Genomic DNA, 16,253 nt, shown 5'->3' on the forward strand with positions numbered 1-16,253 from the left:
TAAAAAAGTTCAGCCTTCATCCACCAATATTGTGATATTAAGACAGATGTAGCAAACAATCTCTGAACGCTAACCCGATTACACATTTGCTAAAGAGTTGACAGTGAGTTGATATCAAACACTTATCAGCTAGACAGTAAAGCTTCATTCGAAGAACAACTGTGAAAGACAAACTTACAGATTTTCTTCTCGTCAGAAGGCGGTGGAAAATCATCGCTCCACTTAGGCACATCTATCTTAAAATTTTTCTGTGATGTTGAAGCGATGTCAAGCTTCATCTCAGTCCGCCTCGAACAACGTGCAGACTGGACATGTAGCGGCTTCCTTTGTAGCAACATCTCAAACTTCTCTATACGCCTTTGCTGTAAATACAACAGACAGAGAATGAATACATGCGTCACATTCATGGAAAAATTCAAGTTTCATGTAGTCATTGTGGTGAGGCATCAGTTATAACTCTAACCTTTGAATTATCACAAATGTGACGTCTGTGAGGACGATAATCTACTATACATTTCGTCGCCCCAAAAACAGGGGAGGGGACCAGAGCATATTACAGTGTCTGACATAGTTTTAGCCAGGTCACACACCTCTTTAATATATATTTTGCTGATCTCGGACAGACGGAGTTGAACCTCGTTAATGCCTAGTTGAATAATAATTCTGTCAAATCTATGCTTAGCATTAGCCAAGACAGTTAGTTTGTTTTTAATGTCAGACGCTCTGGCCCCCTTTATACAATTAACCACGGTCCCTGGTGACTCTATTTGTACAAGTTTCAAAGTAGAGTCACCTATTACCAGGGTGCTTACCACAGGCAATCCAACCGGATTCTCTTCGTCGGTAGTGGATCTGTCTGAAATTATTACAGGAGCAGGATTTAAGCTCCATTCCACCTCATGAGCATGTTCCTGTTCAGGAACAACCTGGACTTCAGATGAAGATCTATAAATACATAAAATATTGTTAAGACCTGTTGAACATTCAAACAACAAGCAATTTATGTCTGATAAAGGACAACAGGTAAACATTGCAAACATTTAAGCTAAAACTAAGAGGATTTGCTAAACTTACTGAGACTTATCGAAGGGAGAAACTTCTGGATCACTGAAGACCACTGAATTTGGTGGTTTTGGGGCGAGTGGAGAAGTTGCTGAGAACAAAGCACAAACAGTAAATGAAGCACATTATATGTTGTTGCAGCCTTTAAGTACTTGAGTAAAAACACTCCTTAAATGTTTTATAAATGTCTTTGTTCTGATGAACACAGAAAGAAATTTGGAAGAATACCAGACAGATAGTAGGAAAAACTACTTTATACTTTTTTTGTTTTGTTGAACACAAAAGAAGAAATTTAGAAGAATGTAGGACAGCAAAAAGTTCTGGGGCACTTTTGACTACCACTTAAAATGTTCCTACTATAAAGTCAACAATATGCAAGTTGCAAAATATGTCTGGTTATAAGAATTCTTCCAAAACTCTTTCTTTTTTCGTGAGTAAATGATGACAGAATTTTCATTCAAGTAAAGCGCCAGGGTAACTTTAACTGACTAAAAAGTGCAGATTTCTCACATCGCCTAACTAGAAGCATCTCACACACATTTTCAGTCAATGTTTAAACTTCTTAATATAAAAAAAGTTCAGCCTTCATCCACCAATATTGTGATATTAAGACAGATGTAGCAAACAATCTCTGAACGCTAACCCGATTACACATTTGCTAAAGAGTTGACAGTGAGTTGATATCAAACACTTATCAGCTAGACAGTAAAGCTTCATTCGAAGAACAACTGTGAAAGACAAACTTACAGATTTTCTTGTCAGAAGGCGGTGGAAAATAATCGCTCCACTTAGGCACATCTATCTTAAATTTTTTCTGTGATGTTGAAGCGATGTCAAGCTTCATCTCAGTCCGCCTCGAACAACGTGCAGACTGGACACGTAGCGGCCTCCTTTGTAGCAACATCTCAAACTTCTCTATACGCCTTTTCTGTAAATACAACAGACAGAGAATGAATACATGTGCCACATTCATGGAAAAATTCAAGTTTCATGTAGTCATTGTGGTGAGGCATCAGTTATAACTCTAACCTTTGAATCATCACTAGTGTGACGACTGCTTGGAGTAACAAGCAGAGGACGTGCGCTCCAGGTGGATACAGGATCCTGAGATGAAGGTCTATAAATACAAAATATTGTTAAAAACGTTTCTGTAAACATTCAAGGACAAAGCATAATAGTTATTTTAATTAACACGGATAAACCTAAACAAATCTGTCTCTTAGAAGTTATTTTAAAACTTAGTAACTGTTCATTAGACTTTCAACTGGTTCTTTATGTTAACTGCGCAGGATCTTTCGTTACCCTGCAGCGAAGGAACTGTTAGTCCCAGCCATCGGTTCATAAGATGTGCAGTCCACTCTTCTGGTCTTAACAACTGGATCTGTATATATAAAAAAAGATCATAAACATAACAGTACAACAAGACTGAAAGAGCACAGCAGCATATTGTCAGATGGGTGAGAAAGACAAGTGATGTCAATAACATTAAATAAATAAATAAATGGGTACGTGACCTTATTAGGTAAACTCTACTATACAAGATAAGCAAACATCATATTTATTCTAGATTTGAGCAGATACCATTACCTGAGCTTCTCAAGTTATTTTTAAAGGGTGCAGCCAAAAAGTAACAATAAAACTAAAACGTATATGTAGGGCATCGTGTGATTGGGCCGTAAAATAACTTCAGTGACAGACACTGTCCGATGAGCAACACAATCAAATAAATAGATATACTTTATGGATGTAAATTGTTAATAACTTACAGATTTTCTGTACGATTTTCTGCAGTGACTCGAGCGCAGGATCTTCTCTGTTTTTGACCAGGCGCATATAAGGATGGCCTGACGTCCTCTGGCGCTTCAAACGGAGCTCAATTGAGCTCAACGCTTTCCGCTGAACAGAGAAAACCTTTGAATCATCACTAGTGTGACGACTGCTTGGAGTAACAAGCAGAGGACGTGCACTCCAGGTGGATACAGGACCCTGAGATGAAGGTCTATAAATACATACAAAATATTGTTAAAACTGTTTCTGTAAACATTCAAGGACAAAGCATCATTTTGATTTTCATTCTTAACTTAAAAGAATCTGTCTCTTAGAAGTTGTTCATAACCTAGTTGCCGTTCATAGACGTTCAACTGATTCTTTATGTTAACTGTGCATGTCTTTTTTTACCCTGTAGTGATGGAGCTGCTAGTCCCAGCCATTGGTTCAGAAGACTCGAGGTCAGCTCTGCTGGTCATCACAACTGCCTTAAAATGAAAAGCACATCATAAGCAAAACAATACAACAAGACTGAAGGAGCACAGCAGCATTGTCATACGTGTCAACGACATTAGAAAAATTAATGGCTAGTGACCTTAAAAGGTTTATCATACTCTACTATACAAGATAAGCAAACATCATATGTACACTACATCTGAGTAGATATGCTTTACGTGAGCTTCTCAAAATATTTTTACGGAGCAAGTTACAATAAAACAAACACTTTTAGGGCATTGTGAAATTGGGACGTTAATGCTTCGGTGACAGACACCGTCCGATTAGCAAAACAGTCAAATAAACATTTATACTTTATGGATGTAAAGGATAAATGACCTACAGATTTTCCTCGATATCTCGAGCGCGGGATCCTCTCTGTCGATTGTTTGTTTTCCGTCGAGAGTGTCGCTGAACCGTAAAGTCGTTGCAAGCTCGGAACGCTGAACGCTGAACGCTGAACGCTTTACTGAACGCTTGGAAACGCCAAAATACAAAAACTCGATAACGCACCGTGAGCTCTCACAAGCATCAAACGACCGAACCGAGTGAGTAAAGCTGGCAAAGCGCTCGAGTTTGAATAACTTTTGCTCCACTATGACGTAATGACGAACGTACGCGTTTAACTGCAGAAAAGCCAAAACACTATTCAAAGGCTATTTAAAGGTACAGCGCGTATTTTTTTGGGCCGAAGTATTAATAGAAATGCAATATACATAGCTGTGTCCTCAGAGGTGTATAAAGAGCTTACACGATGAAGCCTTATGTTTTTATCACCATGTAATTCGTGTTCTGTCAGCCGTCGTAGTGTTTCGAAAGGGAGGGTTGGAGTGAGCGTTTGCTTGCAATTCTCAACCTTGTCGCTGGATATCACTGACTGGACCTTTAAGCTTCGCATGAAATACCTCAATAAATCCTTTTCAATATATTTAAATGCTAAACGTCCTGGCAGTATTTATATATGGTAACAAATGAAAAGTTTTAGTTCACTTTATGTTACACGTTAGATTTGTACACTGATCGGCCTGATAGAAATAAAACTGTTGAGGCAACTTGACAGGGACGTGCACAGGTGGGTTGCTCTGGTTGCCCGGGCAACTGCCCATATGCCCTTCTTGACTCACGTTGCCCTTCCGAGGTGGAAAATAAATAAATCATACAATGGATGCAGAATTTCACATACGTCTAGATCAGCAGCGCCTCGCCCATAGAGGGCGCCGACCTCCCTGACAGGTTTTTATTTGTATTTTTTAAAAATAGTTTTTTTTAATAATCTCTCATTTTGAAAAATAATCTGTGTTAATTACATGATATTAATGGTTTTACTTCAGAATGTGTTCAGAACTCTCCAGAATGATATTTGCATGTCGGTGTAGTAGTAGTAGCCAATAGGCTGTCTTCCCTGGGCTCCAGTTCGCTCAGCCCTACAGTGCTGGAATTTAAGCCAATGGTTCCCCGGTTGCTACGCAAAAAAGTTTATATTTCGCCAATCATCGTTGTGGTTTAGGGGCTCTGAAAACAGCGCCCGTAGTACCAAGATTAGAGCAGTGCACCACGGGACATTTACCTCAGAGCGGAGCGGAGTGCGAGTGCAGTATGGCGGCGCCGGCGACGTTGAATAGCATTAATGTAGTCGTGGGAGTTAATCATGCCCCATATTCAGTTAAATCTCTACACCTGTATCCATTCGAAAGAAGAACATTAGCGGAAAAACTAATTGTAAAAGAACTCGGACCAGACAAGCCAGAAGTGAATATAACCCATCAGGCGCGAGAAAAGGAGAAAACCTACAAGAGAACCTTTTCCCGAGGTTGGTTCGATCGAAAGGTTTGGCTTACTAGCTGTGGTTACGCCAATGCAATATTTTACTTCCCTTGCTTACTGTTTAAAACAAGTGCTTGTGATAGCTCGTGGACACAGACAGGGGTGACAGACCTGAAACATATGTCAGAACGCATTAAGAAACATGAACGGGCAAGAGTGCATATGGACAACTCTGTGAAGCTAGCCCGAATTAGCATAGCCACACAGCTAGATGAGGGACACCGCATTGCCATAAGAAGGCACAACGAGGAGGTGGACAGGAATTGGCATATTTTGTCAAAGATCATTGATGCCGTGAAATTTTGTGGTGCCTTTGAACTTGCTTTGCGTGATCACATCGTTACTCTCTTTTTTTCTCTCTCTCTCACACACACACACACACACACACTCCATCTATCTCTCCCAACTCACTCACTTTGAAACACACACACACTCGCTGTCATTCTCTTACTCACTCAGTTGCACACACCACATTTCACGCACATTTGCCATTAAAATATTGAGCTCAATAGTAATGTAACTATGCTTGATTTGTTTTTGTTTTTTTGTTTCACTTTTTCCTATCTGGACACTGAGCAATGTAACTTGTTCATTATCATTACCTGTGAGACTTGATTTCTACATGGCAGTTCAATTAATATTGTCTTTTTAGACCATTGGTATTGACTGGTTTGAGTTCTTTTATTGGTATAGACAAGGGACATGGACTAAAATGCACCAGAATGCAGGAAATCACATCTATGAAATTAAAAAAATTCTGCCCACACACACACAAACTGCCCCACCTAAAATATTTTTCACCAGCCGCCACTGGTCTAGATAAAAAAATGCGAAAAGCCTCATTCACTTCCGTATTCGGGCAACAAAAGTTAAAGTCAGAAGGGGAAGGGCAAGGGCAAACTCTGTTTATGTTTACGCAGCTGAGCCTGCATGAGCGGCCCTCGAAGGAGATTGTCGAGGTTATCGGGTGATACGAGTCAACGTTGTCTAGGGTGGCCATACTTCTGGATTTCGTCCTGACAGTCAGGATTTTAAGCCCCCTGTCCGGCGTCCGGGGCAGCCTCAAACCAGACACTCATTTGTACTCGTTTTTGGAGTTTTCCTGAATCGGCCTAAACAAAACCCGCTTTAGAACATTTATTGGGACGCAGCAGCATTGCGTCTGACGCCGTAAGATCTCCGGTCAAACAAATGATTGGCTGAAAGAGGTGTCAAATAAATATCTGATATATCATTGGTTAATAACGTAAACAAGCCTCCACGACGTGGAAGTGGAGTCCACATGCTGGCTTCGTCACATCATAACGGTAACTTGCTGAAACGTCGGACATCATTTAGTCCGGAATGGACAAAAGAGCACAACTTTATATAAAAAAAAGTACAGACACTTTTCATGGATGTCGCCGTGAAGTGGACGTTTGTAGTAAAGGGACCTGCGACATGCCAGCACAGAAAAACAAAAAGTAACCGACGAGCTGCAGGAACATCTTCCCTTAAACTTAGGTCAAATATTCATTGCCAGACAATTAAAAAAAACGAGTAGACGGTTTCAGAATCACTGTATCATGAGACTATCGATATGATGCACAAAATTGTATTGTAGTTGCGAGTACACCAGAGTCCTATGCTATTATTCACGCCTCACTAAATGCTGCAAAGTGTCCTCCTTTTTGGTGTTATGGAAATAGACACCCTAACGTTGTCAGAAAAGGTGAGTTTGTGATGTATAACAAACGAACGATCATCATCAAGTTTTATGAAATGAATTAATCTTCAAAAATCCAGGCTGAGTTTGCAACGTTTAGCCTAAATAATAAGACAGATAGCTTGAAGACAAGCAGCCTAGGCTACTATTTTTTTTTTGGTAGGTAGGCATTAGGCAAACTAAGCTACTGTCATGGTTCTCGTGGTGAGACACGGACAGAGGACCCAGGTGCAGACAGTGGGTAACAAGGGGTTAACATATTTAATAAATAAAACAAACATCCACGAGGGGGTAACATAACAAAACATGGATACAATAACATGACTAAGACTAACTACACTTAAACAAGACTAAAATAAACTTTAAACATTAACTACAAAACTACACATGCCTAAACTAGACTGACAAGAACTCACCACATCGTGGTTCGATGTTTGGAAAGCTAATTCGCCCATCGTGATTTGATGTTGAAACACTGATTCATCAATAATCAGGTGGATGGATTATTGATTTAATGAGTATCCGTAAAAGGACTTGTTGTTTATATCTTGTTCCCCTCTGTTATAGCCAAAGTGATCGCGAGCTGTTAATATGTTCGTGTGCTTACAGTGAACTGATTGAGACCGGGACCTGGGCTTCCTCTTCCTCTTGCGCTATTTTCCCTTTTGGTCCCTTTGTCGCCTTGGACACCTGGTTGTGCGTTGCCGCGGCGTCCCGCCCTGCCTCGCCTCACTTCATTCTGCGTTTCTGGACCAGTCCGTATTACGTGCACTTGACCTCGGGCGATTGTGAGTTCCGAGTATTAATGTCGCCGGGCCGTTTGGACCAGCCTGCATACATCGGGAGATTGTGACACCAGAGCGTAAATCCGTGTGGCGTTTGCTCACCTCCGCACCGTTTCAACTGGAAGACTGTGTTTGTGGGATTCGTATGGTATTATCGTGAGTGAATGAACTTCTAAGTGGATGTGAGTGTCTGGGTGTGTTTGGTTGCTGCTAGAGGTGTGTGTGTGTGCGAGTGTGAGCGTGTGTGTCCATGAGAACAATAAGCGTTAATGTGAGTTTGATCTTATGGAGTGAATCTTGTGGTATATTGTCGATGAACTGTGTAATGTGATTGTATGTTATTCTGTTGTTGCTTTATTTTTGATTTAATTTTATATTTCTTTTTCTATTGGGTTTATTGATTTTGATACGTGACAATTGAGTAACGACTGGGACTTGTTGGACTAGCTAGGACGTATTGCTGACCCCTCTAGGTCCAAATTACTGGGTACCCTTGATCACTGAGTGATTTGATTCTGCTAAAGTTCTGTCACCTGAATGCACGCGTGCTCGTGGTGAAGTGCGTACATTTGTGTACGGTTGAAGTTGTAGTGAAGTAGAATTAGGTAGGTTGCCATTTCTCCTTGTCAACTGACATGTCCCCTCCAATTGTCTTATTGTTTTTGTTTGCATTTGTTTAGTTTCGAATCTATATGAATCCCTTGTCTCCTGAATTGTGTGTTTTTATTCTATTTATAATAATAAAAGAATCATTGTTATATTTCTCTATTCACGTCTCTGTCGTATCTTTGTGGGAACGAACCTGTGTCCTTATTGGACCATTATTTCCCTGGGTGAAATTCCCAGGGTGGCGTAGTCGGTGTTGAAATTATAATAGTCCAAAATAACAACTTCCACCCATTCGGTGCTTCACATGGTACACAATTTGATCACACAGAGACCATCTCAGTGACTAATACGTCATATTTGCTTTTATAGAGGCTGCATTAATTCATAGAGATGTACTTTGATTTCAGGAATTCAGGTTAGGACCCGAGTGAAATTTTGTCATTTGCCTGTGCAGTTTTATTAAAACTGTACTGTTTTCATTACAGCGAATTAGATATATAAAAAATATATTATCAATCTTTACATCAATAACATCAGCCATCAGTACGTGTATTACATCATAACATAATTTTTTATGTGCGATGAGAAATGACTTATAAAGTATCAATAGTAAAATGCACAGCCAGTGATCCTTCCATCTGGACTTAAAGCCCAGAGACTGAGATGGGTGTTGCCTTGTTCCCTGTTTGCCTTAAGCAATATTCTCAGCCCAGTCAACCTCACAGGCTGTTTCACCACGTTGTACATGCAGAGGAAAGGAGGCTGCTTTTGGCCCTGGAGTCTGGCAGGATTGAATACCGTGTGGGACGTTGCCCTGTCCTAGGGTGCGATAAAGACACTAGGCTGGACTGGCACCTAAAATGCCACACTGAGCTATCGAAGATGGCTTGCCAGATGAGGTAAAAAAGAACAAAACAATAAGAACTAATACAAGAGCATAAAAATGAAAGTAAAACAATTTTAGAACATTTTAACAAATGGAAACCGGAACATTATTTTAACAGCTTATTTAAAAAAGAACAAAATGTAGCTTGACAGGTGTAAAGAGGAGTTCTTTAAAGGGATAGTTCAGCCAAAAATGAAAATGCTGTCATCATGTACCATGGGTCGTTTCAAACCTGTACAAATGTCTTTGTTCTGCTGAACAAAAAGGAAGATATTTGGAAGAATGTCAGTAACCAAACAGATATCATCCCCCATTTCCTGCCAATGGGGATAAGTTATGTCCGGTTACTTTTGGATTTAAACACTCAATTGAAACCGATTCAATGAAATAGGTCTTTATAAATTAAAACATTGCCTCTTTCAATAATCAACTGTCAATATGAGAATATTTTTAATTTAAGACAATGTTTACAGCATTGTACAGTTTAGAATGTTTTATGTCTTATTTTGATTTCAAATGTATTAGATATAAGTGTGTATCCACAATTGCCCTGTATTTCCTAGTGCACTGAGGTCAAGACATTGTTAATTAATAATCTTTCACAGTTATTTATAATTTATTCATTGTTGAGTTACATTTCTGCAAGACAAACAGGTTTACAATGTTCAGATTCACAAAATCAGTTTGCTTGCACCTGCAGAAAAAAACCCTGAAAACACTAATATTATGTACAGCCATGTTTCTTACTCTTGGTCCTGTAAAAGCACCCCAGCACTGAACATTTAAATATTTTTTCATGATTTAATTCATCAGCTCACTAACAGAAGCCTTTTGTGTGTTTCAGAAAAGGAAAAACATAGAAAATTTGCAGTGTTGGGGTAATGCATGATCAGGACAGCAAACCTACATGCCAACCAACCAAAATGACAAATTTCTCTCTAATTTCTTAATGGTTTATAACCTGCATGCTTTAATGGCATTATAATAAATGTAAACGCATTTATTATTGTAAATTTGCCTGAAGTAAAGAACCACCTATCCCCTTTAAGATGCTTCCAATCTGTTCCCATTAGATTCTACTCTTGTGATTTGCATAGCTGGGGAAGCCAAACTGCGAGATCATCATATTGGAGTATCGGAGCGGCATGCCTCTGTAGATCTGTGCCAGCTTATTCAGACAATAGGAACGCTGGAGCATGTGCTCTGCCCTGTGCCACATGCCAACGTATCCACTACTGGCCTCATTCTCCAGATTACGCATATCTACAGGCTTGACGAAAACCCCTGAAGGACGGTTATGGCCCGACAGCTGCGCAAGTTGTTGTGCCACAACAAAGTTCATGGCGATGTCATCACAGTTCTGCGTTTCATCCACCAGATGGTGCACCTCGCTGGGCTGGTCTTGAAACAGCTGCAGGAAGTGCTGGTGGAAAAACGAGGCACCCACAAGGATCATAGAGTACCTGTTGGGAAGGTTAAATGGCAGTTCAGTGGCATGCAACTGTACTGTTTGGATGTATTGTGATGAACAGAAATAGTTCCCCCCCCAGAAATCTGTCATTTATTCACCCTTGTCATTCTTTTTTATTTGAGTCTTTCTTCTGTGGAGCACAAAAGAAGACATTTTGAGAAATGTCTCAGTGGTTTTGTGTCCCTACAATGGATGTCAGTGGAGGCCCGTGTTGTTTGGTCCGCCGAAAATGCTTTAAAAAAGATGAATTTACCTTAAAGTAAGCAGACGTGGAATAGAGTCCATGGGCTATACAGACTTACCAGTCACCACCACCTTTGTCAGGATCCTGAAGCTCAAAGCTACCATAGCTATACACTCCTGATGTTGTGGTCACATGCTTCCGTGGAACAAAACCCACAATCTGATCGGGAAATTGCTACAATATAAACCGAAAAGAAACAAGTTAGAGCATGACCTTATGAAATTGCCTTAAAAAAATTTATTCTAGCAATATAAAGCACAGATGAAATGTGATCAGAAAATTGTGTTGCTGAATGTTACACAGTATAACATGACGCTTTACCTTCCAGACAGAAAATGCAAAGCTGATATCAGGAACACTGACCAGCGTGTCATCATCAAGCATCAAAACAGCTAAAAAAAGTGTCAATCAGTACATTTGACATACAAAAGCAAAATTACTTGATTCTGATTGGTTACAGAATTGGATGAACAATTTCTTTAAACTTTAAATCACCCATTTATTTAAGAATCACATAGACGCACCATCAGTCTTGATCTCAGTGTGTGGTTGCAGTCGATTGCGCATCCTGTTCACGCTCTGCTCTTTAAAGATGACTGGCACTGGGTGTGGGCCAAGTGAATCCCACAGTTTCCTGGGTGGCGGCTCTCCGGGGTTGTTCCACACTATGATGATGCACTGTAGGTGAGGCATGGCCTGATAATGGTTGAGAAGCTTGAGGAGAACGTTGGTACGGTTGTACGTCTGCATGACAATAGTGAAACTGTCCTTTGGGTCTGGTAGGGTAAATGAGGTGTTGGAACTTTGCCGGAGTTCTCTGAGGATGCTGTTGTCTTCATTGTTAGGCAGTAAAAAGGTCAGAGCCACTCCGGCCAGAAGCAGCAATAGTAATGGGCCAATGATAAAGTGTGCTCGCACCCGGCCCAATGACCTGAAGCTGCGCAGAGGGATCCTGATGATCAGAGAAACAGTGTTAAATAAACAGAAACAATTACAAATTCTGTTTTTCTGTCATAAACACATGTGATTCTACACTATTTAATAAATTGCTTTCCAAAAGCAACCAATACAGTCTTTAAAATATAATGTAACAGGGGGAAAAATATATATATATTATTAACAACGCATGGGCTTACAGTACAAATATTTTTTTCACAGCGGGTGAAACGATATTTATAGGTTTACTATCAGCTAACGTTACGTTTAGTATCAGCTCTATACATGCCTTCCCTTATAGTTTACACACATATGCATGAAAGTAACCATATTAGCCAAACTAAATAAACCAGTACCGTTTTACTAGCACACACAATGAAACATAACCACAAATAGTGATACAACAGACACCATTCTGCATGCATATTACGTTTTCAGGACAGTATGTTTACATCTGTTTTATATTTCCGAAAATGAAAACAAAATTTAACAACTTAAAGCAAATGGCTACCTCATGACATTCCCGTGGATGGAGTTTACTTCTTTGCGCATGCGCACTCACATAGGAAAGTTCTGTTAAAAGTCTGGTACATGCTTCGAATGCAAAACTTTTTTAATAAAATAAGCGAATTAAGCAATAGAAAGAGGGTTACAACATTAAAATAAAGAGTTTTGAGAAAACTCGGTTTAAAAAGAAATCCCAAATCATGTTTTTTTATTGATTTATTTTATTAATATCAACCAAACTGCTGTTGGCTAAGACATAATAACAAAAAATACACAGTTTACCAACACAATATAACATGAAAACATCATAAAAAATTTAATCTTATTTTTTAACCAAACTCTTCATTAAGACTTTCAATATTTCAAGTGTGAGTAAAACACGTTTAAATCTTAGTTTATAAAATGTACGAAATGCATTAAGTTAAGTTACGTGAATAGTTGATCTAGATTCATTTCAAAACGTTTTCATACACATAAATCTGATCACATAATCGTGATCGCGCTGCAGTCACTGTCGCAAACAACTTTACGACATCACAGACACGCCTCTTTTCATTCCTGTAAAGGGACTGCACAAGCGAGTGTGTTATGTGTTCTCTCATTCTTCGACTGTGTGAAAATACAGTAAAAACAGTCTTCAGTTTTTAATAAAAGACTGCACATCGAACCTGTGCGATATTACAAGGATTCTCGGTAAACTCAAAGAAGTAAAATATGATGACAGTTGCAAGCAGCGCTGCGCTCTCCTGTCCTGGAATATCGCTCTCTAATGGGTTTAATATTCCTATTCTGGGTTTAGGTGAGAATACGCTTTAACTGCACGAACACAAATAATTTACACAAATAACTAACATTTGTTTATCTCATTGATAGAAAAATATTGCAGTCCGGTATAAGCGTTACCTTTTTTAGCTCATGCTTTGAAATAAGGCTACGGGACTTCTTGTGGTAGCATGGTGCAATTGCAGTCTCGGATTATAAAACCATGGGAGTTTCATAATTTAAATTAAAAACGAAGGAAAGCAAAACATACAATGTTATATGTCCAAGTATGTTTGCATTTCTATTATTGTAAAAGTTGTATTTCTGATTTTATGCTTAAACTATTGTAACTATGGTAAGACAATGGAAAATGCGTGGTGCGTTTGCCTTCATTGACTTTCTGCTGTGTTCTCTTACCAGGGACATCTCATCAGGGAGGTTATAGTCATGAAGCAGTAGTGTACGCTCTTCAGCAGTGTGGCATACGGCATATAGACACAGCTAAACGTTATGGTTGTGAAGAGGCTTTGGGGAAAGCTGTGGTTGAAAGTGGTGTACCGCGAGAGCAAATTTGGCTCACCACCAAACTGTGGCCTGCAGACTATGGCTACCAGAGTGCCAAACAAGCCTGCCGGGAATCATGTGCCAGACTGGGGGTGGATTATTTAGGTAGGTGTGCTATGGTGGATCAAAGGTCCATTTGCTTGTCAAACTCTTGCTGATCTTTATATAGCACATTTTGACTGACTTTGACATCTTTTCATTCTCAGACTTGTATCTGATGCATTGGCCTGACAGCATGGTTTCAGGTCGTTCTAACATAGAGGTTCGAGAAGAGACGTGGAGAGCTCTGGAGGAGCTTTATGATGAAGGTTGATGCTCTGTTTTCACCACTATTTTGTCACGACACTTCAATAACTGTCCATGCAAATCTTAATATTTTGGTTCATTTTCAAGCAACACCCACTGAACTTTGTTACAGGTTTGTGTCGTGCCATCGGCGTGAGTAACTTCCTCATCTGTCACTTGAACGAGTTAAAAGACGCTGGTGGAATTGTTCCTCATGTTAACCAAGTATGAATGAGAGATTTTAGCCATTAAGCCAAGTTTGGATTACTTCACATCCACTTTGCATTAGCGAAGAAATTAAGTCTGTGCCATCATGGCTTTCTTTTTTCTGTGGCTCACAAAATGTATTTTTTGAGTAATGTGTCAGTGGTTTTGTGTCCATACAATATGTTAACATGTTCTAGAGAGAAAGTCATACAGGTTAAGAATGATGTGAAAATGAGTAAATGATAAAAGTACATTCATTTTTGGGTGCACTGTCCCTTTATTGCAATATCACACCTGTAGTTGCACCTGCAGATTTAATATTGAACCAGATGCACTCGATTTGATCGAATTATTATATGTGTGAATCTGATTTGTTTGCAGGTGGAGTTCCATCCCTTCCAGCAGCCGATGAAGGTGGTTGAACATTGTCGGAAAGAGGGTATTGTGTTTGAAGGCTACTGTCCTCTGGGCAAAGGTCAGGCTCTCACTCACCCTACGATTCTTCAGCTGGCCCAAAAATATGGCCGCAGCGCATCTCAAATCTGTATTCGCTGGAGTATTCAGGTACAGATTCCAATCTAAAAAGCTGTTTAATATGTATTGTTAAAATAGTTTGAGAGCTGGGGGAAAGTCAGATTGTGTTGTTTATAACCTTTGGTTTTTTGTTAACATTCTACAGATGTAATGATGTTTGATTTGCTTTTGATGTGTTAATAAGTTTCTTTCTGTAATTGTTAGTAAATATATTCTGAGGACACTGTTTATGATGTTATATATCAATTGAGTTTAACATCTTGTCAGAATGGAGTTGTCACTATTCCAAAGTCCACCAAGCCAGAAAGAATTCATGAAAACTGCCAAGTAAGTTTAAACATTTAATATGAAAAAATAGCAATTCCAAACTTTAGTTATTAAACAAGGGTGTCTGTCAGTGTTCTACGTTACTTTTATCTTCTATTGCAGCTAAATCAATATTCAGGATGTTTTGTATTTTTTTATATAAGTGATATCTTTATATGTGCTTGAATTAATGTCTAACCTGAAATGAAACAAGTTAAGCAACGCCAGATCCACACAAACTAACAACTCTCTGTTTGTCCCAATATTTTGTTTGTAAGTTATGCACTGCTCCATACGTTCTCTCTGTCTCTTTGAGATCATCCTTTGTTAATAGACACAGACCATGCCTGTGAATGATTTCACTGTGGTGATCTGTCACTCCTGCTGTGCAGGTGTTTGGGTTCAGTTTGGATGATACAGACATGGGAGCCATGAGATTGTTGCATGATGGGAGACATGTGACCTGGGACCCAACTCGTGTGGAATAACCATGATACTGTATATGAAAATCTCTAATACCACCACCTGTTCAGGTGAGCCTGGAGAAGTGCAAATTAGTTAAAAAAAAGGCAAATAAAGTTCAATTGTTGGTAATTGTTTTTCATTTTATTAGACTTGAATTCTGTTTTTTAGTGGTTGTAAAATACATGTTTTTACTTAAAAGTAATTATGAGCAACACAGCATTGAATCGGATGGGTACAAAATCAAGGATGATCTCAAAGACTTGATCTCAATTAACTCATTGTCTTGCTTGAATATGTCATTTCTCCACAGGTTTTTGGGTTCACACTTAAAGAGGAAGACATGGAGCGAATTAATAGGTTACATAATAATCAGAAGCTAATTCATCTCAGTTATCCCATCTGGAAAGGATAACTTCAAAAACAAAGAATTTTCCTGTAGGTTAAATGGCACACTTTTGAAATCCATGTCCTGATCTTACTCTAAAGGAAGTTTATTTATGAAATGCTGATGTAACATGTGCCTTTTTAAATGAAATAGAATTGTATTATTATATACACTGTTCATTCTATTTTACCCAAATTGTTTTTATATTCCAATATTATTAATTGAATAATAAAGTGTTAAAGATATACAGATAGTTGTATGGGGATCAAATGGATAAACTTGCGCGACAGTATATTAATGGTTATCCAAATGTAATGATACTTTCATTATAAATCTATTACTGTACACAACATTTTTGTGGATTAAATGTTTTGTTTTTAACATACAGCCCAGTTGGGGTTGTATAAACACAAAAACCTTTTAATTTTGTGTAAGTTTAGAGAACAGTGCAATT

General features: G+C 38.9%; 2 protein-coding genes across 2 annotated transcripts; one reads left to right on the forward strand and one right to left on the reverse strand.

Annotated features, from left to right (window-relative positions):
* Positions 1-8,684: 8,684 nt before the first annotated feature.
* Positions 8,685-12,342, reverse strand: extl2 (exostosin-like glycosyltransferase 2). Its single transcript, XM_079453849.1, has 5 exons — positions 12,296-12,342; positions 11,373-11,800; positions 11,170-11,240; positions 10,907-11,022; positions 8,685-10,596 (listed from the first exon to the last, which is right to left on the reverse strand). The coding sequence occupies exons 1-5, from the start codon at positions 12,334-12,336 to the stop codon at positions 10,203-10,205; spliced, it is 1,050 nt and encodes a 349-aa protein (XP_079309975.1). The 5' UTR covers positions 12,337-12,342; the 3' UTR covers positions 8,685-10,202.
* Positions 12,343-12,790: 448 nt separating this feature from the next.
* LOC306892064 (putative oxidoreductase ZK1290.5) lies at positions 12,791-16,219 on the forward strand. Its single transcript, XM_079452826.1, has 8 exons — positions 12,791-13,090; positions 13,474-13,722; positions 13,824-13,925; positions 14,036-14,127; positions 14,491-14,673; positions 14,911-14,970; positions 15,342-15,482; positions 15,725-16,219. The coding sequence occupies exons 1-7, from the start codon at positions 13,006-13,008 to the stop codon at positions 15,435-15,437; spliced, it is 867 nt and encodes a 288-aa protein (XP_079308952.1). The 5' UTR covers positions 12,791-13,005; the 3' UTR covers positions 15,438-15,482; positions 15,725-16,219.
* Positions 16,220-16,253: the final 34 nt, after the last annotated feature.

This window comes from Barbatula barbatula (assembly GCF_947034865.1).
Source record: "Barbatula barbatula genome assembly, chromosome: 3".
NCBI lineage: Eukaryota > Metazoa > Chordata > Actinopteri > Cypriniformes > Nemacheilidae > Barbatula > Barbatula barbatula.

Excerpts from the sequence above, each read along its gene's own strand:
- extl2 (XM_079453849.1), bottom strand. The coding sequence starts at position 12,336 with ATGCGCAAAGAAGTAAACTCCATCCACGGGAATGTCATGAG. Across the intron at positions 11,241-11,372 it reads CACTGAGATCAAGACTGATG|CTGTTTTGATGCTTGATGAT; the intron begins GTGCGTCTATGT and ends CACTTTTTTTAG. Across the intron at positions 11,023-11,169 it reads TTGCATTTTCTGTCTGGAAG|CAATTTCCCGATCAGATTGT; the intron begins GTAAAGCGTCAT and ends TTTATATTGTAG.
- LOC306892064 (XM_079452826.1), top strand. The coding sequence starts at position 13,006 with ATGATGACAGTTGCAAGCAGCGCTGCGCTCTCCTGTCCTGGAATATCG. Across the intron at positions 13,091-13,473 it reads TATTCCTATTCTGGGTTTAG|GGACATCTCATCAGGGAGGT; the intron begins GTGAGAATACGC and ends TTCTCTTACCAG. Across the intron at positions 14,971-15,341 it reads GAATTCATGAAAACTGCCAA|GTGTTTGGGTTCAGTTTGGA; the intron begins GTAAGTTTAAAC and ends CCTGCTGTGCAG.